A 25,610-nucleotide genomic window follows, 5' to 3' on the forward strand; every position below is an offset into this window, starting at 1 on the left:
TCTGGAATAATAATTTAAGCAAGTAAAATAAACATGATCCAAAGTGATTAGTGTTGAATGTGGCAGAAGGATGGGAAAAGGAAAGGGGCACGCTGCAGGACTGTCGCATGGATGACCTGCAACTATTGTACACATCGAGAGACACTTAACATCCTTGTAACAAGAGGACTGCAGCATTACAGCAAGTGCTTTTGTTAGAAACAGCTCACAGTTGCTCTAGAGGGCTGTCCTTAACAGATGTCTGCAGTGCTATTTATCATAACGCTGCAGATGCTTTAAGGAAAAAAAATTGTGTCTATCGATAATAGAAAGGGAAGACGTTGTACACTGTAATATCTGGGGGTGCTACTGGATACATATGACACAGTAGGCAAACATTAGCGGGTTTTATGATACGGAGAAAAGCTAAGAACGTAGAATCTACCTGCCAGATTACCACACCCCGTAAAATCAACTAGCATTTTCCTACAAAGGATATCCAATACTGCCACATAATACTTCCTTCTGTACCACATTGCATCAGTGACTTTTCTTGCCACAGGAAGTGGATAAGCTGTAAAATCTGAAGAGGTTTTCATGGACTTCTATAATATCTGGAGTTTGAGGGGACTTTTCTACAGGCATCAAATTCCCATAGGTGCTTGTGAATCCCCCACTTTCGTCCTGGTGCCAGACTATCGTAGCAATCCAGAACTGCATAACACTCAGCTTAAGAGGCAGTTTGCTTGGCCACTCAACTAGCAGAGAGGCAGCAGGTGATGACTGGCAAACTTACTGGAGGTGTCTCAAAAGGAGGAGAGAGGCTGTAAAGAGGATGTGTTGAAAAAGGAGGTGACAGGTAGGAGGGAAGGATGGACTGGAGTAGGAGCCCTGCTACAGTAGGGGATAGGGAAGGTTTAGAGTACTGGGAGACACATTGCACAGCATTATTAAGCTGCAGTCTTTATGCGGTGTAGGGATGTATAAAGATGCTGCAAGTATAGAGATGATGATGTAAGGATAGAGACGAACCTTTCATGGGAAGGCGCGCCTACATGAGATTATCTAGCATCCTGTCCAGTTGCATCACAGTGTATGCTCTAGCCTGTGGGAAAGCTCAGTCCTCCCTTTCCCACAGCCCACATACCTCCACCAGCAGCTGTCTGATGACCGTGTCCTTCCGCCCTTTCTCAGGGGTCTCCACAATGACATTCCCACAGGGCTGCTGGTTCTGCAGGGCCTCAGTGCTCACCGAGAGCTCCACCTGCCCTGGAGGAAACAGGGGTCAGCCAGCCCTGCCAGGCAGTCACTGCCACTTCCAGGAGTTTCAGCCTCCAGGCCCATGGCTGGGGATTCCCCAGCACACCTGGGCCCTGCTTTTCCCACGGGAACACAGCTGTCTGTATCAGAATCCATCCTGGAGCAGATGAGCTGCATTGCCATTGAAAGGTGACTCTATTTTATTGACTCTTTTCCAGAGCCTAGGACACCACAGCACTGGGACTCACCAGCCTCATTGCTGTTGAGCACACTGCTATGCCACATGCACACCACAGCTGCTACCACAGCATGTAACAACGGTGAAAACAAAGTATGAAGATCCCATAGGGCAGTTGTCTAATCTCTGGGAGAGGTAGAGCTGACAGAGTATCCCTGCTGGCCAGCAATGTCTCTGGCTTCAGAAGATGTTGTCCAAGGGCTGAAAGGCTTGATGGCCTCACAGAGCCTTGGACACTAGGAATCTACCGGCCTTTGCCTCCCAAATAACCCCAGATGAGACAGACACGCAGCTGCAGTGCTTCCCAGGAAACTGTGTTGCTCTAACACCCAACACTGGATGGGGAGAACAGCACAGGGAAACCATCCTTGCAGTTTGCACTTTGAGACCTTTACCTAGAGATTTGGAAGTCACCAGCCAAGCCACAGTTTTCCTCTCGTTCTCACAGAGACAATGAGATTTTTCTTCCTTTCCCACTGGAGCAGCCAGGAAATGAGCAGACTGAGCCAGAGTCACACTGACCTGCCAGTTGTAGAGAGAAACGCAATCAAGGAAGGGTGATCATGAGAGACAGGGAGCTAGGAAGCCATAGCAATAGCCATTTCTTCAGTAGCAAAGGAACAGGGAGCTGGAGTTGTCGGTTCTGCATTTGGAGGACGTAGGAGGAATAACATAAGCATTTCAGGGGTGAAGGGTCTAGGGCTACTCGGAGATAAGGTAAGAAGGCTAGGTTAAGGTAAGAGGTGTACAAGAGGGTACAGAGGTACAGAGAGGAATTGAATCTTACTTACCCTGATGCAGGCAGTCAGGTAGTTGAAAACGGTGGCTTTCAGCGTGAAGGACTCACCACGCACCACAGAGTAGGGCAGGGTGAGCTCTACAAAGAAGGGCTGAAAGGCTCTGAGGGACACTGTTGGGGACAGGCCAAAGCCCGTGTCTGCCGAAGTACAGAACGCATTGGCTTTCCACTCGGTGATGGTGTCAGGGATGGTCACGCCTAGATCAGCATTTCCCTCAGAGCTGGTGAAGCACAGAGAGCAAGGACAGAGGGATGATTTTTTATGGCATTTTGGTGACTATTTGTGCCCCTTCTGGCCTACTGAACAGTACTGCCTGTGGGAATGATGGGGCACAATATGTTTGTTACTGTAGGGCCACCCCATGTCTTCTTCCAGACCCTTGACCACTCCTTGGACAAACCTAACCACAGCTGAAGGTAATTCCATCTCAGAGGATTGCCAAGTGATCTCTACAAACACTGAAGGACTTTTTGGCATTGAAAAGGCTTGGCAAACATGTAGGGATTCATGTCTTCACCTTATAAAACCAGTTTTATTAAAAAGGAAGGAATGAGCTCCAGGTACCCACCTTACAGATACTAAACTCCATATCCAAGTTTCTGGGAAATACTTTCGGACTGTCTCGGTCAGCTCTTCAGGAGTGCTTAACGTGTCATAAAGTCTATCTGCATTAACCGAATGTGATGAGATGGAAAAGTTATCAACTACTGATAATTCCAAACAAGCAAGATCTACATCAGTACTGTGCTTCACTCTGAGAAAGCAGTGACCTATGTGATCATCAGAAGCCTTGTTGGCAGCTGATGTTTGCTGTGGCTGTGTTGAGCACTGGTACCAACTGCGGTGAGGTTTCAGGGTCAGGGTTTATTAGCAAGAGCTAGCCTTCCAGTATTTCCTGCTCTTCTCCAGTGAACTTCTAAGTACGTGGGGCAACACTTTGCAAGGTTTAAAAAAGGAGGTTGGAACAAAGAGCTGTAACATAGAGGTTGGAAACAACCTCTGGAGATCATCTCATCCAACCCCCCTGCTTGAGCAGGGACACCTAGAGCAGAGGGCACAGGAACACATCCAGGCGGGTTTTGAATGTCTCCAGGGAAGGAGACTCCACAGCCTCTCTGGGCAGCCTGTTCCACTGCTCTGTCACCCTCACAGGAAAGAAGTTTTTCCTTATATTCAGGTGGAACTTCCTGTGTTCCAACTTGTGCCCATCGCACCTTGTCCTGTCATTGGCCACCACTGAAAAGAACCGGGCCCCATCCCCTTGACATCCACCCCTTAGGTATTTATAAGCATTGATAAGATCCCCCCTCAGTGTTCTCTTCTCTAGGCTGAACAAACCCAAGTCTCTCAGCCTTTCCTCATAAGAGTCCCCTGATCATCTTTGTACCTCTCTGCTGAACTCTCTCCAGTAGTTCCCCCAAAGAGATAAAGAAGAAAAGCTCATAACTAAATTCTAGTTTTGCCCATCTTTACTTTGGTTAAATCAATTTCTAATTTTAGATAAAAATCATGTAGCTAACAAGTATCTGTACTATCTGTGCAACAAGCACCTCCAAAGTCTGAGAAGGTCTCAAGTCAGGAATGAAAGATGCTATCAGAGCTGTATCACATAGCTTCTAGCAAGAGAGACAGTGGCTTGCTTGCATTGTCTATCACGGTATTTTACTCCTTTTACTGCTGCCTATTTCAGTTTAAAATAATTAAAAAGCACCTATCCTGCATCTTAGCAACCCGTGTCAGGAGTTGAAATTGTCTTAAAACTAGATATGTACAAAAGTACAGGTTCTTGTGCCAAGGGAGAACTCTCTGAATCAGTTATCCAGCTAGAATAACCTAGATTTTCCAGGTATTTCCCTTAATATCAGACTCTGGATGATGACATGACCAGTTCTGTCTCCCACACAGCTACAGTGTAAGAGTAGAGATAGCCCTTAGAAATAGGGTGGGTCCATTTCAGACTGGACTTCTGCCACTCGCAGCTTACCATTCAAAGCCTCCAAAATCTACCAACTTGTCACTGAAATTTTTCTCATCAATTCATCTGGTTTTGACCATCCATAAAACCGGGTGAGTCAATGAGGGCAGACTGAAGATGATATTGGAAACCCCTTAAGCGATATCTAGGAAAAGAAGTCTAGTGCAAAGGCCTAGTGAGCAGAGAAATCATCAGCGGAATAATATCCTCTGCTCTGCCACAGTCTTTGAAAAGTACCTGGCTCTGCAGATTTCTAATGTGGAATTATCAAAGCTTGTCTGTAGACCTTCACAACCCAGCAACAGGGATATGCCCCATACTCATGCAGAAGCTGACGTCTGTGAACCCACTACTTCAGCACTACTTCCAAGGGTTCAACCCACAGCCCCAGCTCTTGTTTGAGTATTCACCCCAAAATACAGTCAGGATCTCTGTTCAGAACAGAGCTGATAACAAGACCCAGTTCCTTTACCGGCTGTCCTCATTGCATACAGAGGTCCTCTAGACATCATTGGAGGTGGTGCAAGGCGGACTCCTGCAGGCACATAATTCTCAGTGCTGCAATACCAAGGTTTCCTCACCTTGGTGTTTGTGAAAACCTTTAAACCCATTTCCTATGGGAGAGAAATCCAACAAGTTTATTTGTTACTGAGTCCTGTTGAGGTTTACACAGCAGAACTGACATTGGTATTTTACTGCCTCAAAAACAGAAGCTGTTACTGTGTGTCGGTTGGACCTTGAGGTAAACCCCTCAACCCTGGGTCTGTGGGTGTCTCAGACAGGCCAAAGCATAGATCCCCTCTTTCTCTAGGGTACTGGTTCCAGTCCAATTCCAGCCTAGGGGTCAGGATGAGCCAGGAAGTACATACAGAGTTTTGTCTCTGGAAGGAAATGTCTGTGGCTACGATGCAGCTCAAGGGCTTTATCTGGGGTAACTGTAATGGCACAGGATTGTTTACGTCCTGTTAGAACCTCATTTCAAGTCAACCTCAAAGCTTCTCCTGTAAGAAGAAACCTTTGAGACTGATCCCTTCTCCACCAAGTCAAGAGCAAAGCTGGCAAGACAGGTGAAGCTTATGACTCTCACTCAACTTGCCTCTGGATAAAAATCAGTGTCAGATCATTCATATTCACAAACCCTCCCCTTGTTATGTTGCATCACGCCACAGAAGGCTTGAGCATTCTCAGTCCTTCTCCCACTCCACTCCCTAGCCATGCTATACCTTGAGGATGCTGTAAGTGTCCTCTTCATTCATCTCCACTACTGGAGAATAGGTGATCCCATTCAGAACTATCTTCTTCAAGGGGATGCAATTCTCCAGCGGCTCCTCCAAGAGCACGTCTGGACCATGGTGATAGTCATGCAACTCCTTCACTGGCAGCAAGCTGTACACCTAGGCAGAAAGAGCCAGGGTATTTGACATTTTCAGTATCCACTCTCGCAAAACACAACTGAGGGAGTTGGATGCAAGCACCAGAACAGTCACCTCATGTACAAGAACAATGCCATGGTCCTCCACATGGTGGGAGCAATGGGAATCTGGGATCAAAAAAGAGATCCAAATTTGGAGATACTGCCTCTTTCGTTATGGAGAGCAACTTACTCTGGTTATTATGGCTCAAATGTGTAAAAAAATGACAGTGGCCAGCCCACCTGCAGTCCTTTGTCCTTACTCAAGGATTGTCGTTTCCTGCTTGGCACAAGGGGAATAAACTCTCTGACACTTCCAGACACTACTCCGAGAATGCAGAGGATAACTGAAAAATCATCGTCAAACTCACAACAGTGTTTGGCTCTGGCCAAGAGAAGCAGCCACCTTAAAAGAGCTTCCTAATTGCCACCCTTACAGTTGCACAAAACCCCTAAGAAACAGCTGCTGCCCACTTCTCCTCTTTTTGCCCACTGAAGGAAGACCAGAAACAGCACAGGGCAGCTTTCCTGTGTCAGCATTGACAAGAGGTTCACAGTTTCCACCCCAGCACTGGGCTGCTCTTGCTCTGACCAGGCTCCAAGTTGCTCCACAGACTAAGCACTTACAGAGCTAGGTGACAGTTCAGCTTCTGGCTTCATGAGGAGAACGCTCTTGTCCACAGCACGGACAGCGCAGAGGGAGTTCGGGGAGGCTCTGAACAGCAAGTGAGCATCAGAAGAAGGCAGGCCTTCAGAAGGAGAGAAGCTCAGGTCCACCTGTAGCCGCAGGAAAAGTTACGTCACAGATGTCCTACCCTTGCACGATTTTTCCCTTCAGTGGAGTCCATCAGTTCCAAACTTACAAAGCCCACATACACATGCACACACCCCCACACACACAGTCCCTCTGTGCTATTGCAGAGCTGAGTTTCCTTCCTGCAGCACCAGGGGAATCAGCACTAACAGTTCTTGGCAACTTCCAGCATCGCAATTGCTTATAAAACTTTTAAGGCAGTTTTGGCGGCCGTGAATGCGATGAGATAATCCCACATAGTGGCTAGATCTGTTCAAGCAGCTGGCCATGGTCTTGAACTAGGACCAGTCTCTGTACTGCAACCAGATCTTGTACGTGGAGGGAAAACAGGCTTGCAAAGAATGTGCTTAGCAGATTCTTTGGTAACACAAGAAGCAGTGATGCCCTGGAGCAATTCTGCAATATCTACTGGCTGGTAATGATCCTGAAGAACTGGCCTGTTGGTTGAGGCCTGCTGGACTTGTGTGCCTTCCCCAAAACCTAACTCACAACTCTACCAACCCTCTACCAACCTCTGCCCTGGAAGTTCTTTCTAGCAGAAGTTGTTGTCATCACCATCTCACATGGTTTTTAATAAGATGGCTGACTTGAATAAATCTTCCTTCTCCTCAGCAGTACAAACCCCCCTAACATGCAATGATCAAAGCATCCTTAGAGTAAACAAGTTGCCTGACAAAGCGGCATCAGCTGCCAGTCTCCTTCATGTCCCAGCCCGACCACAGAATGCTTTCTGCTGACACCCCCCACCTCTCCTAGGGTGGACTCATAATCTTGAGACTGCAAAAACAAGATTCTTCAGGAAATGGCAGAACAAGGGCTATAGCAAGCTTGCTACTGGAAAAACTGTCTAGCATAGAGGTAGCCCAAAGTCTGCGCTATCTGGTCTGACAACAGCTTTGAATTCAGGATGCTTTCAGAGAGGAAAGCAGTATCTAAGCATGTAAATCACTTGGCACTTAATGCAGTGCATAGTATGACCTTTAAGTTATGAACAAAAATTCAGGTGACCAAGCTCCTGCAGTGACACCAGTCTCAAGAACGCATTTAGCTTTGGTTTTAGCAGGACACGGGACTGCCCTTAGCAGTGTCCTGTCTATGATTCTGAAGGCCCAACAGGGTTTTTTGAGGTCGTTCTTGGGGCTGCTCATACATCGATCTGCTCTTCTGCATAAGGAATATGTGGGGCTGTAAGAGAGCAATGGTCCACATGTTCAGAGAAAAAAGGCTTTATTTTCCTGCACTCTTTCAGTCTCACCATTGCTATACAAGAACCACTGCGCACTGCTCAGCAGGTTTATCTGCATTTACGTACAACAGAAAATAAAATGACAGGATAAGATGTATGGCAGTTGAAAGACCTGACAAGTGTTAGCCTGGACTGGGGCTGCATGAGTTTCATTTTTGCCCTGTGATCACACAAGCAGCCACCTCATTGCTGGAATGAGTTTGTGGGAAATGGAGTGAAATACACGGGTTGCAGTATGACTTAAGTCATGTGGCCTCCCTTTTTCTTACCCGGGACCCTCTGTGAGATCAGTGGCTGTGACTAGTTGCTAAGAGGGTGTTTATCAGTGTCATCCCTGCTAGCGCCTTTTTTCCAGCAGCTGCTCTCCAAGCTAGCACAAACCAGTAAGCAGTGAAGCTACCTAGAACAACTGATAGGTGGCTTGTCCAGTGGTAGCATATCTAAATAAATGAGCCTAGCCAGGCTAAATCTAAATATATGAGCTTGGCCACGCTGCAGCCTGATGGCTGCTCCCTCCACAAGTGGACACTTACCTTATTGCTGAAACACTTTTCTACCTCAAACTTGGCTGAATCAGCAATCACCTCCGTGCTGGGGGCAGTGGTGTAGACAAGCACTTGGGCCACTGGAGCAATATCAGCTTGTACAGGCAGCTGGAGCAAGAAGACCCCATTGGCTAGTAAACAAAACAAGAGCAAAAGGTTAAGGTACAGGAAGCCTGCTCTTGGAGCAGCCAAAATTCTAGGTTTGACTTCATGCTGAACTTCAACCCAGCCACGATGAAACTGCAGGCCTCCAAGTGGGATTAATTGGTGCTCCCAGTAATGCATGTGTCTCACAGTCTAACTGAAAAGGCCTCTTTCAAGTCCTGTTTTCCAGTCCATAAGTGTGCTGAATTTTGGTTCAGTTTCTAAAAAGAGACCATCAGTCTGTGTCTCCTAGGAGTGCTTGGAGCCCCAGAAATACAGTGTCAGAAGAAAGACAGCTGGCACAGGCAATTAGAGCAAATCTGTGCAAAGCCTAAATAAAGGCAGGGAAAAGAAAGCTCAAACTCTTCCCGTATGTTAGAGGACGTGGAGACATGGATCCCTGGATATATATCTGTAAGCCTGGCATGGTAGCCTAGCCTCCCAGGACAGCGACAATTTGGCAGGGGAGAGGAACTCACCACTTCCCTGGTCCAAATCCAGCATGTGGGTGCCCGCTTGCTTAATGATTCCCTTGGCCATCACCTGAATGGAAAGAGAAACCCTGCTGTGACTGAGGTTACGCATGAGCCAAACCTTGAAGTGGGGGAACCTGAGAGGAGAGCAACTGGGCTGTATGTCTGCTGCTCGCACCCTGCTCAGCAGCTCTATGCCTCCCCGAGGCAGAATCCCACTGCTCACCCAGGGGCACTGGGACATCCTTACTCTTCTGCTCCTAAGACAGACCCTCCTTTTTGTGGGAAAAGAACATGTGAAGGATGATGGGGAAGTGTTTAAAGCCTGCTGCAACAAACCACAGGTTCTGTCTCCAGCCCCGCTACGGTTACCAGTGACAACCTCCCTGTATGGCAGGTGCAAGCTTACCAGGTAGTAGAAGACAATTTTCTTTTGCTCTCCTATGGCCTCTGGAGTAAGGATATAGTGCACGCGGACCTCTATGGAGGAGCCACAGCTGAGTGTCTCAGACCTGGGCTCAATTTTGAGGAAGCTACTACTAGGAGAGTAAAAGCGCTTTAGTTGCAGATAGCCTTCTTCATAATATGGAGCAACCCAGGAACCGGCATGGCAGTAGGGGTATACTTTATGAGTCGCCTGGAAAATGAGAAAATACACACATAGATCCTCAAACACAGGTGGCTGAACTGGAGCCAAAATTCATGGCCTAGGATTAAAGGTTTGGTATGTTTCGTATTTAAGCAACAAGGTAGTTTATGAAAAAGAATCCATGAGCTTGGAAGATGCAAGACAGGGTGGTGGTATCCTTAGCAAGTCATTGGGAATGATCTCACTCTCAGAGAAGCTGGAGTTTGTCTCAAACAAGCTGAATCATAGCAGTTGTTTGTTTACTATCAGTATCGCCTCAAGGGCTCTTTACTCTAATATCTTGCCCTCTCTAATATCCTGTTAGTTTAAAGAGACGAGAAATTTTCATTTTTCTTCTCATCACTGGTGCTGGAGAGGGGATAGTGCTATTCAGTTCAGAGATTACCAGTGCAAGCTCAAGCTAAGGGTGCCATGAAAAAGGAGGAAAAGTCTCCATCTGAGAATTCAAAACCTAAATTGAATAGAAGTTTAGGAGCTGAGAAAGTTCCAGGTCTTCTTAAAAATGAGAGCAAGGGGAAGATATTTCACATTTCGAAGGGTGCTACTCCAGCATTTCATGTGCCTCACATGTCCTCAATTCCTTATCTTTCTCACTATACTTGGGAATTCCTTCCTTTTCTTTACCCTGCAAAATTCTGAAAACTTCAAGCACCTAGTCGTAGCTCCTGGATAATTTTTAATGGTTTTAATCTGTGACAAGAGAATTGTTGGGAGAAAAGCAAATATAATTCTAGACAATCTACCCTATTACAGGGTGAGGTATTACAAAATGTGCGTATTGCACACAGATTACATTTTCCACTAACAATAGGATGCTCAGCAGCACTTTTTTTTCCCAGATAAACTAATTCCACACCAGGGAGAGAATTTCTGTGAATCGCTCATACTCTTTTTCTCTTTATGGCAGCAAAAAGGAAAAAAAAAATTTATAACTGCTTAGAAACTCGGAATGCTGAATTAAACCCTGAGAACCACAGATTGCCTTAACTGACCACAAAGGTTATTTAGATGAGATGCTTGGGAAATCATTTAATTGAAAAGACAGTAAAGCACTAGCAGCACTCCACCATGGGAGTTAGACACACCCTTGAAACAGATTTGTCTAGGTAGGGCTGGTGATCCCTTGGAGCAGAATGGACTATTACGATCTCGTGATGTTCCTTCTAACTCTATACTGCTATTGCCAAGCGGAAATCAAATACTTAGAAGCTAAGCGCAATTGTGACATGGCAACCTCGCTGCTTGTATGGCTATTTCCACCACACTGATGTCAAGGTTGGCACAACCAACCACAAACAAGAAGCTAAATACTTTTGCAAATCTAGTAGAAACTTCACAGGTACTCCCCTCCCAGCCCTGTGAGTCACTTCATCACCTCCTCTGCTCGCAGGACTCACCCTAATTCCAACAGAATCGGAGTCCAACATGGAAGTGTTCAGGGCAAACTGTGCCCTGCCCTCTTCATTTGTGGTGTAGTTGATTTCCTGGTGTCCTCCTAAAGAAATCCTCACAATTTCATTGGCGATTGGAGCACCAGACCCATCCACTAGTTTCACCTGGAGAAGTAAAAACAGTACCGTATAGAAGGAAAGGAATGCCTGATAGACCGATAGACTGATAGACCACCAAGCTAAGGATGTTGGGCTCATGTCAGACAAGGAAGCCTCTACTGCACTTTACATGTGCATCTTCTATCTCTTTCACAGCGAGCTGCAAACTTTCTGCATCTTATATCTTTGGCCCTTTCTTATCTCCACCTCTGGGTCAGAGAAGTGGGCATGGATATTGACAGGTGCTCACACCCCTCAGGCCTCTTATTAAACAGGAGATTGGAAAACAGAATTTTACTTGACTGGAGAAGAGGAAGTGCAAGGACAGGGGGGTAAGGAGGATGAGGGCTGTACTCTCAGCTGCTGTTCCCTGGTTTGAGAGCGTGCAGGGGACAGGAGGCCCACAGGGATTAGCAGCACTGAGGTCCAGCATCTTTGCAGAGCGAGGCATGTATCTGTCCAGGAGGTCCAGCAGCATGATTGTTTAGCACTCATGCATTCCATTCTCATGGTCTCCCTACCTGCCCAAAGAAGGGGATTCCAGGTTTGTAGTGGGAGTCTGAATGCTCAAAGGTGATTTTGCTAATGGTGGTTGTGATCTCAGAGAAGCTTGTTCCTGTCAACTCCACTCCTGCAGGAAGAAGCACGAAGAATTAGTTTGCCTCTGCCTGACCAGAATTACTTTTACTCCACGCCAACACTCCTTTCCTGGACAAGCAATGTTGTTGATGCTCCTGGCCTCCAGGTAGGAAAACTTTAGGATTCCAGAAAAGCAAGAGTCCGCTTTCCTCCCTCCTTCCTACTTGGCAGGCCCCTCTGCTGGTCTCTCCTGGGCTTATTACATGGCTCTTGGATCCAGATGATTCATACCTGTTTCCTCCTCTTTAATTTTAGCCTCCACATGGAGCTTATTCTCATATCCACTTCTCTTGAGCTGGAATAACTTGGTCTTTACTGTTTCAGAAATGCAGCCATGGTTGTCTGTCTGTTGGAGGACAACAAACAAGACCGTTATAGTCTCATTTACATAAAGTTTATCCAGCTTAGTGAATCCATCATTGTGCGTTGCTCTGAACTGGAAGAGAAGCCCATAATCTCACAGATCATTCGCTCTGCTGGTTTTATCAAAACTGGAAAAGCACATAAATAACGTGGCAAAGAGCATTTTGAAGCACTTGCAGCAATGTCAGAGCAACGAGTTTGCAAGCTGGAAGATTTTTCTTGAAGTATGTGTGAAGTTTGAAATTCCAAACACTTGATACAGAAGCATAGGGTATTATTCAAGTGTATGCCATGCAGGAATTGCTTGCCAGGCGTCAGGAACACTAGAATATAACTGCTGACTGAAAATGTGCAAGCTGTAAAAGTGATACATAAACCAAAGCCTGTGTATGTGTAGAAAGATGACGATTGCTGGAAAAGTATTCCCAAAGCTTGCCACCTCTCTTCAGCACCTTCATGTAAAAGGCAGGTCTCCACAGAAAAGGGAAGAGATGCCTGGAACAGAGGTTAGCACCACAGTGTTCATATTTTCTGTAAGCATGCATAACAACAGCAGTGGCAGAGGCAATAGTGGGGATCATACTGTAGCAGACCCCAAGGACTCCTGCACCTGGGTGGGGGCAACCCAGGATATCAATACAGGCTGGGGGATAAAGGGATGGAGAGCAGCCCTGCAGAGAAGGACTTGGGGGTACTGGTGGATGAAAAGCTGGACATGAGCAGTCGCAGCCCAGAAGGCCAACTTGTCCTGGGCTGCATCAAAAGCAGCGTGGCCAGGAGGGCGAGGGAGGTGATTCTGCCCCTCTACTCTGTTCTGGTGAGACCCCGCCGGGAGTACTGCATCCAGCTCTGGAGCCCTCAGCACAGGAAGGACGTGGACCTGTTGGAGCGGGTCCAGAGGAGGCCACAAAAATGATCCGAGGGCTGGAGCACCTCTCCTGTGAGGACAGGCTGAGAGAGCTGGGGTTGTTCATCCTGGAGAAGAGAGGCTGCGGGGACACCTTGTTGTGGCCTTTCAGTACTTAAAGGGGAACTATAGGAAGGATAAGGATAATCTCTTTAGCAAGGCCTGTTGTGACAGGACAAGGGGTAATGGCTTTAAACCAAAGGAAGGTAGATTTAGACTGGATATAAGGAAAAAATTTTTACAGTGAGGGTGGTGAAGTGGTGGCACAGGTTGCCCAGAGAGGTTGTGGAGGCCTCATCCCTAGAAACATTCAAGGTCAGGTTGGACGGGGCTTTGAGCAACCTGATCGACTTGAAGATGTCCCTGCTCACTGCAGGGGGGTTGGACTAGATGACCTCTAAAGGTCCTTCAACCCAAACCGTTCTATGATTCTATGACCATAGGCATGTCTTATACTTGCTTTCTTGTCCCGGCATATTTCCACGATTGCTATTACCTCAGTTTCTGTCAATTAAGCTAGCACCGTTGTACCTGTCCATGCTCCAAACACCATTCAGTTTTGCCCTTTGTAGGCTTGCCAGTCTGAAGAGTGAAAAAGTGATAGTTTTTTCCTGCCTGTCTTAACCACTGCTGCTAAATCCATATTCATTTCCGTTATGCCAAACTGCATCACCCCTCCCCTGGTTTCTGCTCCTTTCCTGCTTCTAATACCAACTTCGCATCCCACGCACTGCCTCTAATATAAGCCAGCTCCAACGCTGCTCTCATCGCTCATGCCTTTCCTATCACTTCTTTCTTACACTCCCTATACTCCATCTGACCGGTTTTTTTTTTTGTTTCTTTCATCTCTTCCTTCCCCTTCAGCTTCTTGCCTTTGCACACATCTTTCTTACTGCGCAGACCTTCCCCCTATTTTTACCTTTCACACTTCATCTTGCACCCAATCTTCTCTCCTTCTTCAGGCTTCCTTAAAATACATGAACTGTCTCCCCTCCTCACACTCATACTCCGTCAGAGCAAGCCTGTGCCTACCAGGCATGCTCAGGAAAACATTTTCTCCTCTCACTCTACCCACAAGAGCAATCCTGACTCACCTGTCCAGAGAACTCATCGCACACTGCCTTCGCCTCTTCACCGTAGCAGCTGGTGGCTGCTTGTTCAAACTTCCGGCAGACACGGAAGCTCACAAGGCCGGGAACAGGCTTCCCAAATGTGTATCTACCAGCAGAGAGGATTGGGAGAAAAACACAGACATTAGGAATGTAAGAGGGATGGAGAAAAATTACTAGCTCACCTATAGTGGAGCCAGGACTCTTCCCTAGAGCTCCCTCCAGGACACAGCATCATCAACAGAGGAAATACAAAGCAGAAAGAAAAACGGTAACATTTTAGGATCAACTTGGCAACAGGGGCAGGAGCACTGAAGCTTATAGTCCTGATTGCATCCCTGGGATAACATACAAGCCTGCAGAAATCATTTACCCTAATGATGATTTAGTTGAGAGCACCCCTCACCTTGGAGAACATGTTGCAAGTATCCACCCCACCGCCCAGTTCTGATGGCACTGGTTTGTCTGTGCATGTGCTCGGGGTCTTTTGGCTTGCCCTTCAGCCTGAGTCATGGCTGCCCCTGCAGGATGCACGGAACATGCCATGCGGAATCGAATGAGGTTGCCCAAAGAGGGCATCTGCAGCACTTAGGGTTTCCCCTCAGCAACGATGAGCAGAAGCCACAGTTAAAACATCGTTCCCAGGGAAACTAAACTGATGACCTCTTCCATAGCACTGCAGCTGGTCTTAAATCCTCTATTCAAAAAATACCCTCCCAGAAAACAGAAGAATATGTTTCTGCATGTTACATATAGAGTGCCCCAAGCAATAATCGTTGCCTTTTGTCTAATGGTAGATGTAGTCTGGTCCTGGGACCCCAAAAGGATTGAGAAAGATAGTGAGGCATCATATCTCAGTCTACCAACTGGATTTTCAGCAGCAGCTGAAGAAAAACCTGAAACCAAGAAGGACTTGAAAGAATGACACTCACAGGCCACAAACTGTCACCTTCACCTTCTCATCAAGAATGGTGATCACCTTGGGCATTTTTACTGTCACTTCGAATTTTGGCAGCACTGCAGCAGAACAAAGGAGAACAGTCTATGTGGTGGGGAATAACATACGAAGACAGGATTATTACACCAGCTATTAAAATACAGCAGCTTCTTAGATAACACATGGGTGATCAGTCCCACAGCAAAATATAGTAAAATAGAGACCTCAGTCAATAGAAGTCTCTCATAAACATACAGAGCTGGGTCTGCAGCCCAGACTCTGCATTTCCAAAGCCTGTAGGTCTTTCCCATTTGCAAAATAGGAAGACCCCATAGCTTCCCTGGTGACTTAGCACAGGGTGACATCATATCCAAACCCAGCTGCAGGAGGGGAAGTGGATGGTGACTGTCTTGAGAGAACTAGGAGGGATTCAGGGCACAGCTGGAAGAGGTCAAAGGACTTCCAGGCTCATCTTCCAGAACTTAGCTCTGCTGCACGAGCCACATCATGTCAGACCATGTAACAAGGTCTGCAGCTGGCTTGCTGGGCTGGGAAGCTATGTTGGTTGTGACCATGCACGGCTCTGTATTAGGATACCATTTTCTCGCCAAGCAGATGGAACTGGCACGGGGGTGAAGAGTACCAGAGAGAGGTTAAGGCACTAAGGCATAATAGGGCTTACAGGCTTAGCTTGTGGGGGAGTACAGGCAAGATCTTAATTTACAGACAGCCCCAGCCTACAGCAAAAGCTCAGGGCTTTGGGCCTCAGGCAGGGGAGACCCAGACTCATAGTGTGACACTTGACGGGTGTGTAGCCAGCCGGAGATGAGGCTGTGGCCTTAAGTCACGTCTGAAAGGAGGTGAGACTTGTAGTTGCCAGCACAGACTGATCCAAGACACTTGCTCCTCCTGATGGGAGCCCTGCTGAGCTGGGCAGTCAGAAGAGCTGCACTGCTGGGCCTGGGGCTTAGGGAGGGAGTGGAGACAGGTCGCTCAAGTCCTTCAGTCTTCACTCCTCAGAAAGGCATGGTGCTTGGGAGGGAGAGGACACAGAGACATTTTCCCAGCCATGGTGGACATCCTGGCCAGTTCTACCACCCTGTTCAGTTAAGCTTTCATGCCCCACAAGACTAGCTGTTAGGAACTTGAAACTGCAGCAACAGTTACCATACTCCTCCACAGAGAAAGGGTGTTGAATTTTCTTCCCAGAGGCCTTCTGTGCCACCACCGTGTAGGTCCCTTGCATAGGTTCAGAGGTGAGGTTGAAGGACAGCTGGATTAACCCCTCCTTTAACTCTGCCTTTGCCCACTGGTACAGACGGTTCTTCTTTGGGTCCTACGGATAATGAGACCACAAGGAGATTGTGAGAACAGTGGGAGTTTGCAATGAGAACTAAAAAGCACTAGCAAAAGCAGTGAGGGGAGGCCCAGCCCCTGTGTTTCAGGAGGCTGCAGGGTAGGAGTGGGGGGCGCTAGCAGAGTTGTGTGGGGATCCCTGGGCTGCACAATAGAAGGAGCTGTAACCTGGGCCCAGAGTACATGGCTGCCACCATATGAGTTAAAGCTCTGTATATTTCAATTAATTAATGTTATGGACCTGCTTCATAAATAAAATAGACAAGAATTGTCTTGAGGCAACTGGTAGTTATGCTGCCCCGGCTGAGGTGTGATAGATGTGAGCACGAATTGAATGTTTGTACGTACCTCGATATAGACCAGCGGAAACTGGAAGGAGAAGAAAGGAAACAGCATGTTTAGAATTCACCTTTAGACAGAGGGCAAGCAACACAGTCAAATGACCAGGGCTATGACCACATTTCAGGGAACAAGCTGATCACCCAATGGAGTAAGGAAGAAAGTCCCTGGTGTGGAGCAACAGCATTTTGAGGTACATCAAGACAGGGGGCAATCCTTCATCTCAGGCAGAAAAGTCAGCTGAAATTACTAACCCTGTATGATCTGCTCTTACTCTAGTAAGAGCAGGTGTACACTGTGATAATGCAGACTTGCTCACCTCTGAGGTGTTTTCACCAGCACCGTTCATTTGCGGTTTGACAAACCTTTCCAAGAACACAGAAGGCAGCCTTATGCAGAAATTTGAAGAGCAGATCCTGTTAACAAGACCTGAGGTAACCCAGGAATTGTACAACTATCTCAGTGTACTGAGAGCTCTCCCCCAGAGACACTTCTTTCCTCCCTTTCCCCATGTAGATGACTTAAGGCCAAATAACTAGCAAAAAGGAAGTATCGTACTTACCACCTCATTCAAGGGACGGAAGTCTTTATCCAGAGAAACAATTCTGAACAGGACTGGTGGAGGAAGGCAGACAGTGAGGTTCCACAGTGCAGTCACCAACCCAAAAGCATCAGTTGCAAAAACAAATGGTACAACAGAGAACAGAGCCGTTCCCTCCTAAAGAAATTCCATTCACTAGAAAGTTAAGCCCTGCTAGAAGCTTACCCATGTAACAAATTACATTAATAAGAGGATGTTCGCAGCAAACCCACGGCAGCGTGAACACCTTGCTGATCATGGGCTTCAGAATCTCATCAATCAGGACCAAAGTTAAATTTAAGTTGACTTTGTCTGCTTTGCAAGGATACATTTTTACATTGGAATTCACATGGGTCTTCTAGTTCTGTTGTAACTAGACTGACTTCTTAGGAAGGATGAATGCAAGCCAATTGCTTCAGCACTTGGCCGCAAGTTTGTGTTGGCTCTGCATGGATAGAGAATTCAGTGTCTCTTTTAGAACACCAGTTCCTGTCCAGGCCTAATTTAGGAGATCAGCGGCCCAGAAGAAATAAATGGTTTATATAGTTCTCTCTGTCTTCATTGAGCAAAATCAGCTGCCACTTTGAAAGCTATTTCATGACTTAGTCTGAATTTTGGCCCTGTTCTCTATAGGACAAATGCCCAGACTTTCTCTGATTTTAATGCAAACCCTAACTGCATGGACCACAACAACAGAGCTCTCAGTGACAGAGGCAGTGTGTGCAGGTGCCCAAGATACATGCATGTACCTTAAGGTTCCCCAATTTTTCCCATACGGGGCATTAAAAACATAAGCCTCAGCCACCAGACTGCACTTCTGACCCCCGCTGAAAGCACTTGACAACTGGCCAGCACAGTTTTAGGACATATTTTTGCTTCAAATGCAAATCTCCACCCCTTCCCCGGTACCTGTCTGTCCAGGCTTGTAGATGGGTTTGTCTGTCTGGACAAAGACCAAGCTCTCAGAATTCTTGACCAGCACCGACTTGCGGCTCCTGAAATGCAGTGTCGCCCCCTTCACCGTCACAGTGATAAATGTGACTGGTGGCTGACTATTTGATTTTGGAAGCTGGAGAGTAAGAAGGCAACTATGTTATGGACCAACATTAAAGGCTTCCTGAGCTGAATTGGCCTTCATGAAATAAGAGATCCAGTATAATCCTGATGAACCCAACACAGAGGTGAGGGAAAATATTATCAGGAAAAAGAGACTGATCTTTACTTGTCCCATATTCCTGCTCTTTCCTACTGCTGTGCAGTGATTGTGCAAGTATTGTGCAGCAAAGGAACTCCCAGCTCTGCCACTCAATTTTAAGAAATTCTTACTGCCCCCGCCAAAATTTTTCTTCTGTCCTTTTCCTTTTGACATTGACAGGGGCAAGGCAATAATCTCCCTCCTCTTTCAGATAATGTCCCCAAACCTTGCAGAACATTTCCTTTTCTAAACCAAACACGCCAAATCTCTATACATCTCTCTCCAAATGACAAAATTCAATCTCCAGCCTATATCTGAAAAACCCAGGCACAGACGCCAACCTGCTCAGTGTCCTGAAGGCCAGTTCTTCAGCCTTCAGGCGAAAGATGTAACCTGTGTTCTGAGCCAGATGACCAAGTTTCCTAGTTGCCTGCGACTTGTTATAGTCACTGGGGCTATCGATTACGTTAAGCTATGGATGTCCTGCTTCGTTCTCTTCTTCGGACAGAGGGAAATCACAGCTTTATGTTCTCACAGTATTTCGGTGTTCTATATCCACAAGGCAAAAAGTATCTGAGGTCTAAAAGCTCTACCCCAATTTGAAGGCACTCAGGTGACAATCTGTGGCTGTCAAAGGATGATGTGGAGAGGCAGCTGGAGAAGCTGTTCACCAGCCAGCCATCAGGAGCATCAGTACTAAAACCTCTTCTTTCTCCTGTCCTAGAGAGGGGCTGGCTTTCCAGGATTCAGCATTGCCCATTCAGGTGGCATGCTAAAGAGATCTCAGCAGTGAGAGTGTGTTGAGGATGGACATGAACATACCTTCGGCCAAGAGGGAAGTGAATACCTACACAGTGTTACTCTGTTCATTACTACTCAGTACCCTTACAGTTTATCCCTGGCATAAGGGATCATCCCACAAGGATGAGATACTCACAGAGAACGGGATGCAGGTGAACACATCCTTCTCCGACACCACGTCATCAATCAAGCTCCTGTTTTCCCCTTGATGCTCAAGTGTGGCGCTCAGTGTCACAGACTCATTCAGGTGGGTCAGCTGTACACAGACTTTCTCAGGAGTATCAGTGTGTATCAGAAAGGGCAGTAGCACCATATACTGCCTAGGAACAGGGGAGAAGGACAGGTCAGAGGAACGGGAACAGATAACAGGAGCTGCACAAAAGAAAAAAAAGCAAATAAACCTATCTGATGACTACAGCCTTCGCAGTACAGGGAGAGAGATGTATTTTCTAGGAGTGTAACAAGACTTTCAGCACGTCTGTAACAGCAGGGGAAAGCAGAGGGGCAAGTCTCAAAAGTAAAATACCACAGGAAATCCTCAATGCAAATGTCTGGAAGCGATATGTTTTTCCAGCAGCACTTCCTTCTGGCACCCTGAATAACACCAGTGGGGAAAAATCGATTGTCACCTTTACTAGGCACTGTTAGTAGGATTCAGGAGCCACACAAGTGTTGGTGCCTAGTGAAAAAAAAGCCATTGACTACACGCTGCAAACCATCTCCAGCATTACTCTCATTCTTCACAGAGACCCAAAACTACCACAGCGTGGTGCCAGATCTTAAGCAAAAAACAGTGGAGCAAATTTCAGGTTTTCAGGGAAGCAAGCCCCTGGTCCCTGCTCAGCCCTATGCAGCCTCCCTCCCAGTGGAGCAACCTGCCGGTTGTGTTCCCGTGCCCAGCACTGCATCTGGGAATCAAACCTGATCCGCCTAATGGCAACAGTGCTCCCTTTTGGGTGGGCAAGGACTGGCCTCTGATGGGCATCCCCAGAACAGCAAGCAGCTGAGAAAAGAGCCCTTGAAAACTCAGCAGTAAGGTAAGGCATTGCCTTTAGTGGTAGGGGAAGTTCTGGCACCTTTATGTCCATCAGTTGGTCTGCAGGGAGAAAGCTCTGGCCCCTCAGATCCCAACTCTGCTGTCTGCTTACCCTGCATTTGATGAAAGCGCTGCAGCAGCACAGCCTTGCTTTGCTGGGGAGGAAAAGACATTGCCAAAAAGCCAAAGAAGAAAGTCTCTGGGATGTCAGGATTCCTCATGCGCTGCTCCTGCCATACACATGCACACGTGCACAGAACACACGCTCCTGTCACATACAAACAGGGCAAAAGAGGGTGAAGAAGCGAGGAAACATAATATACCCTCACAGACCTTAACAGTCACAGCCTTACAGTGCCACATAACCCTGGGTGAGAAGGAAATTTTCCTTCCATTGGCTGAGCTGAAAAATGTGAATTCAAAAGTAAAGCCATGTCTGGTCATGCCACGTCTCTTATTTGTTCCCTTTTTTCCTCATTATCAATCAAAAAAACACTCCCATCTCCTGGGCATTTCAGCCTGGGAGTAGGGTAGTCAGCCCAAAATGAAACCTTTCATTGCCTTTTCAAAAAAGTTTGTTTCTTAAGAAAAACTGAATGTGTAAACAGTTACAAAAAGTTGCCTTAAAAGGCAAATCGGTGCAGAAAATTTTGTTGAAATGCTCTGAAATTCTCTGAAGCAGCAAAAGGCATTCTTATAAACCTTTCCCTCCTTTTTTAGTTTTTCTGTTTTCTTTCTGAAATTTTACTCATATCTCAGGTCACAGACTCTTTTGGGTGCCCCTGAAGCACTGGAGTTGCTGTTTGTAGAAGATACTTTACCCAGCCCTGGTGTCTTTATTCCTGTGTAAAAGAAAGTGGGCAGAAGATAAGAGCAACAGACAGGAGTAGAACCCAGGTCTCCTGCCTGCTCAGAGAACCCCCCTGCACAGCTTACGGCTCTGTGGTGGGCGAGGTGTCTCCAGGAAGGAAGAAGAGGAGAAGGAGGAAGATGTTTGGTTTCATGAGCAGCCCGTCCTTCCCCATGGTGCAGAGCAGGAGGTGGTGAGTCAAGCAGACACCCAGCCTGGTCCAGTGCTGCTTGTACTCCCCCTCGGCTCTCCGCGTCAACCCCTTTATACTCTCCTCTGCAAACAGTCCAGGGGCTGGAGGAGATAAGGGCTAGGGGCCAGGGCCCATCCAGAATCTGGGAGTGACAGTAAGGAGGAGCTGGAACCGGCAGCTCTGAGTCTGGGCAGAAGGCCAGGCACTGGGGGGAAGAGGGAGGGGAGGGTGCCCAGCAGGCCGGAGCTGTCCCTCTTTTGGGGCAGGGCAGCAGACAACTGAGGAAAGGTGGTAGCTAAAGAAAAGCAGGGCTAACAGCAGAGGATAAGGGGAAGGCCTTCATTTCTGGCAGGTCTCCCTGGAAGGAGCTGGCCACGGCGCTGGCCACGGAGACTGGTGGAGGAGCAGGAGCATTCTGATTTCCTTCAAACTGGGAGCAGGAGATTGAGCTAGGGTTTGGGAAAGGAGCGTGGGTGTGCCTAACCCCCCCTCATAGGCAGGATCTGAAAACAGGGAATGCAAATGCTGAAAACCTTCCCCCTCCACCCACCCTGCTCTCTTACACTCTCCATTCCTGGTTCCACCAGAGCTAATGCCAGGAAAAGGGGCCAGAGAGTGCCTGGACAATCAAGTCATCTACGATAATCTGACCTTCACCCTGACAGAATCAGGGACAGTGACATGATGGGAAGCTGCCAAAAGTTCAACCCATTAACAGCATGTAACTCATTAACCAGTTCCCCAGAGCAGCAGCTGCCCTCACACAGCAGAGCAGACGTGGCCTGGGTCTTGCTTTGCCTGTGCTGGTTCTTGTTCCAGGTCAGGTCATTGGCACACCTAGATCAAATTATTGCTGTTTGATGGAGCCCTCCCTGGTTTCGTTACATGAAAACCCATGATGGGCAATGTTGTATCATAAAGGGAAATTTCTTTTGACCATTGTCTGTACTGTAGTCACCTTGGTCTGCAGCAGGAGGATCAATACCTCTGGTAATTATTACCCTTGCAAGTGGCAGTAGAATATCTGTCTTGCATATAGTCCTAACCCAAACTCCTAAGAATGGAGATCTGTGTTAGGGGATGTAAAGCACAATTTTCAAATGAAAAAGGGTGCAGGATAAAACCATTATCTGCCTGTCCTTCCCCTCTCTTACTGTCATCATCAGAAGTTTGGTGAGCTCAGGAACTTTGGAGTTAAGAAATCCAAGTGCAATGAGATAACAAACCTTCATTACAGACCTCATTCTGCCCTGCAGGGATCTGCATAGGAAAGGAAGGGGTAGTAGTGCATATCCAGTTTCACTGGGGACTGCACAAAGAAAACCAGCCCAGGCTTTGGCCCTGCCTTCCCCATCTGATGTCTACAAGTTGCTCTACCTGCCCAAAAGACATGCAACCCAGGAAGATTTGCCTCACTGTCAGACAAGAGGATTTGTATGTGGGATGGTCAAAGCCTCTTTGAAGATAGAATCATAGAATTATTAAAGTTGGAAAAGACCTCTAAGATCATCAAGTCCAACCATCAACCCAACAGTACCCTGTGTCCTAAACCATGTCCCAAAGTGCCACGTCTACACATCTTTTAAATACCTCCAGGAATGGTGACTCCACCACCTCTCTGGGCAGCCTGTTCCAATGCCTGACCACTCTTTCAGTAAAGAAATTTTTCCTATAGCCAATCTAAACCTCCCCTGATGCAGCTTGAAGCAATTTCATCTCGTTCTATCGCTAGTGACCTGGGAGAAGGGACCAACACCCACCTCACTACAACCTCCTTTCAGGCAGTTGTAGAGAGCAATAAGGTCTCCCCTCAGCCTCCTCTTCTCCAGACTAAACAACCCCGGTTCCCTCAGCCTCTCCTCATAAGACTTGTTCTCCAGACCCTTCACCAGCTTCGTTGCCCTTCTCTGGACACGCTTCAGCAACTCAATGCTCTTCTTGTATGGGGGGCCCAAAACTGAACACAATAGTCAAGGTATGTCCTCACCAGTGCCAAGTACAGGGGCACAATCACTTCCCTACTCCTGCTGGCCACACTATTCCTGGTACAAGGCAGGATGCTGTTGGCCTTCTTGGCCACCTGGGCACACTGCTGGCTCATGTTCAGATGCCTGTCAGACAGCAACCCCAGGTCCTTTGCCACCGAGCAGCTTCCCAGCTACTCTTCCCCAAGCCTGTAGCATTGCATGGGGTTTTTGAGACCAAAGTGCAGGACCCAGTGCTTAGCCTTGTTGAACCTCATACAGTCGGCCTTGGCCTATTGATCCAGCCTGTCCAGACCCCTCTGCAGATCCTTCCTACCTTCAAGCAGAATGACACTCCCACCCAACTTGTCATCTGCAAACTTACTGAGGGTGCACCCAATCCCCTCATCCACATCATTGATAAAGATATTAAACAAGACTGGCCCAGACTGGGGAACCCAGACAAGACTGGGGAACCCTGTTCGTGACCAGCCACCAGCTGGATTTAGCTCCGTTCACCTCAGCTCTCTGGGCTTGGCCATCCAGCCAGTTTTTTTACCCAGCAGAGAGTATGCCTATCCAAGCCATGAGCTACCAGCTTCTCTAGGAGGATTCTCTGGCTTTACTAAAGTCCAGGTAGATGACACTTTACATTGGTTCTAACAGGCCGGGAGCCAGACTCATTGAACACAAACCTTACAAGAAAGAGGTACAGAAATGCATACAGCAGAGGAAGCTAGGGCTACTCTTTTGGCAAATGGCCACACCGCTCACAAGCAGCTCCTCATCATTAGGACCTTGGTCAAAAATGTGCTGTGTAGCCAAAAACTGAAATGTTTTCAGTCAGTTGAAGGGGGCAAGATTTTAAAGGCTTGGGATCCCAGTAGGTACTAATGAACATGTACAGATACCAAACTGATTTTAAAAATCTGCCTTCAAGCTGCCTGGCCTCCATCCCATTCCCAAGAGCAACTTGGGCCCCAGCAGCCTAATTTCAAGGGTCTCTGCATGGCCCATGTGGTTTGGCTTGTAGGTGGTGGCACAGACAAGGCACTGGCAATGAGTTTTCCCTCTCTCTCCTGCCACCTCCACCTGCTGTGAGTACAACTGAGAAGACCAACAGGCTTTCTAGAGCTTTGTTACTAGATTTTAAGTGGTTAGCTCTAAGCTCCTGAAGAAAACTCCTGCAAGGTGTTGGCCTGTGCAGGAGGAGAATGTGTTTTAGGGATATCTTTCCTGGATTTCTCTCAGTGAATCTCAAGTTCTGCCATTTGGCATAGCTCAAAGGGACAGGAGTCCCAGTTGTGCAAAAAGAGCATCAAGCATCCTGTATCTGAACCAAGAATCCCACTGCATTCACTGAGAGCACCACAGAAGTGCTGGATGGAAGGGCACTCTGGAAATTACCTAGTCCATCCTTTCACTTAAAGCAGGACTGCGGCTAACACTAGATCAGCTATGACTTTGTCAAGTCAAATCTTGAAAACTTCCAAGGATGGAGAACCTACCATTTCTACAGTGATCTGATCCAGTGTTGCACTCATCTCTGGTGAAGACGTCTTTCCTCATGTCCAGTCTGAACTCCCCAAGCTGCAGTTGCAGGCATTGCCCTCTGTTATATCTTCTGCCCCTACCAAGAAAGGTTGTGTTCCAACATCCTTGTAACTGCCTTTTAAATAGCTGTAGGCACCTATTTAATCATTCCAACCTCCTCTTGGTCAGACTAAACAAGCCCAGCTCCCCCTGCCATTCCCTGTGTGTCATATGCTACGTTCTCCGACCAGTTGGTCGGAGTTGGTCCAGGTTGGATCCTCTCCAGTTACTCCACTTTCCTCTTGAACCTGGGCTCAGCAGACCAGACACAGTTCAGGTGCAGCCTCAGAAATGCCATGGAGAATGAGGATTGTAACTTACCTCGATCTGCTAGCCATGCTCCTCCACTATTCATTCATCGCTGCTTAGAGTTCATCCCAGAAGAACTTACTTCCAAAAAATTAGCATATATCAATCAACTATATCAACATGCTCTAGAGAGAAGATCAAAAGCTCTGCCAAAGATATTTGTTCAAGTGCTTTTCATGGAAATGAATATACTTGCTTCAGATCCCTTTACTACTGTGAAAACTTGAACCCACAGAGGAGACATGTGCTTTGTTAAAAGTAAAATCTGCAGCTGAAAATCCTTTCCCTTCAAATAACAGTCAACTTTTGAGGCAACCTAATGTATTTATCTATTTTACATTTCCAGAGCATCTCT

The 25,610-nt window shown here is 47.2% G+C and overlaps 1 protein-coding gene across 1 annotated transcript in view; it reads right to left on the reverse strand.

Annotated features, from left to right (window-relative positions):
• LOC104050566 (alpha-2-macroglobulin) overlaps positions 1-21,412 on the reverse strand; it is a 32,886-nt gene extending 11,474 nt beyond the window's left edge. The window contains exons 1-21 of the mRNA XM_064462793.1: positions 21,283-21,412; positions 19,447-19,630; positions 18,224-18,383; positions 17,297-17,349; positions 16,744-16,764; positions 16,207-16,375; positions 15,035-15,119; positions 14,088-14,211; positions 11,955-12,069; positions 11,606-11,715; positions 10,932-11,090; positions 9,295-9,522; positions 8,892-8,955; positions 8,257-8,399; positions 6,291-6,440; positions 5,476-5,646; positions 4,725-4,866; positions 2,846-2,942; positions 2,269-2,497; positions 1,873-1,999; positions 1,127-1,248 (exon numbers count right to left, since the gene is read on the reverse strand). Coding sequence (XP_064318863.1) covers positions 1,127-1,248; positions 1,873-1,999; positions 2,269-2,497; positions 2,846-2,942; positions 4,725-4,866; positions 5,476-5,646; positions 6,291-6,440; positions 8,257-8,399; positions 8,892-8,955; positions 9,295-9,522; positions 10,932-11,090; positions 11,606-11,715; positions 11,955-12,069; positions 14,088-14,211; positions 15,035-15,119; positions 16,207-16,375; positions 16,744-16,764; positions 17,297-17,349; positions 18,224-18,383; positions 19,447-19,630; positions 21,283-21,371 — 2,742 coding nt within the window. The 5' untranslated portion in view covers positions 21,372-21,412. The remainder of the gene's footprint in view (positions 1-1,126; positions 1,249-1,872; positions 2,000-2,268; positions 2,498-2,845; positions 2,943-4,724; positions 4,867-5,475; positions 5,647-6,290; positions 6,441-8,256; positions 8,400-8,891; positions 8,956-9,294; positions 9,523-10,931; positions 11,091-11,605; positions 11,716-11,954; positions 12,070-14,087; positions 14,212-15,034; positions 15,120-16,206; positions 16,376-16,743; positions 16,765-17,296; positions 17,350-18,223; positions 18,384-19,446; positions 19,631-21,282) is intronic.
• Between the last annotated feature and the right edge of the window lie 4,198 nt (positions 21,413-25,610).

This window comes from Phalacrocorax carbo, chromosome 1 (genome assembly GCF_963921805.1).
Source record: "Phalacrocorax carbo chromosome 1, bPhaCar2.1, whole genome shotgun sequence".
Classification (NCBI taxonomy): Eukaryota; Metazoa; Chordata; class Aves; order Suliformes; family Phalacrocoracidae; genus Phalacrocorax; species Phalacrocorax carbo.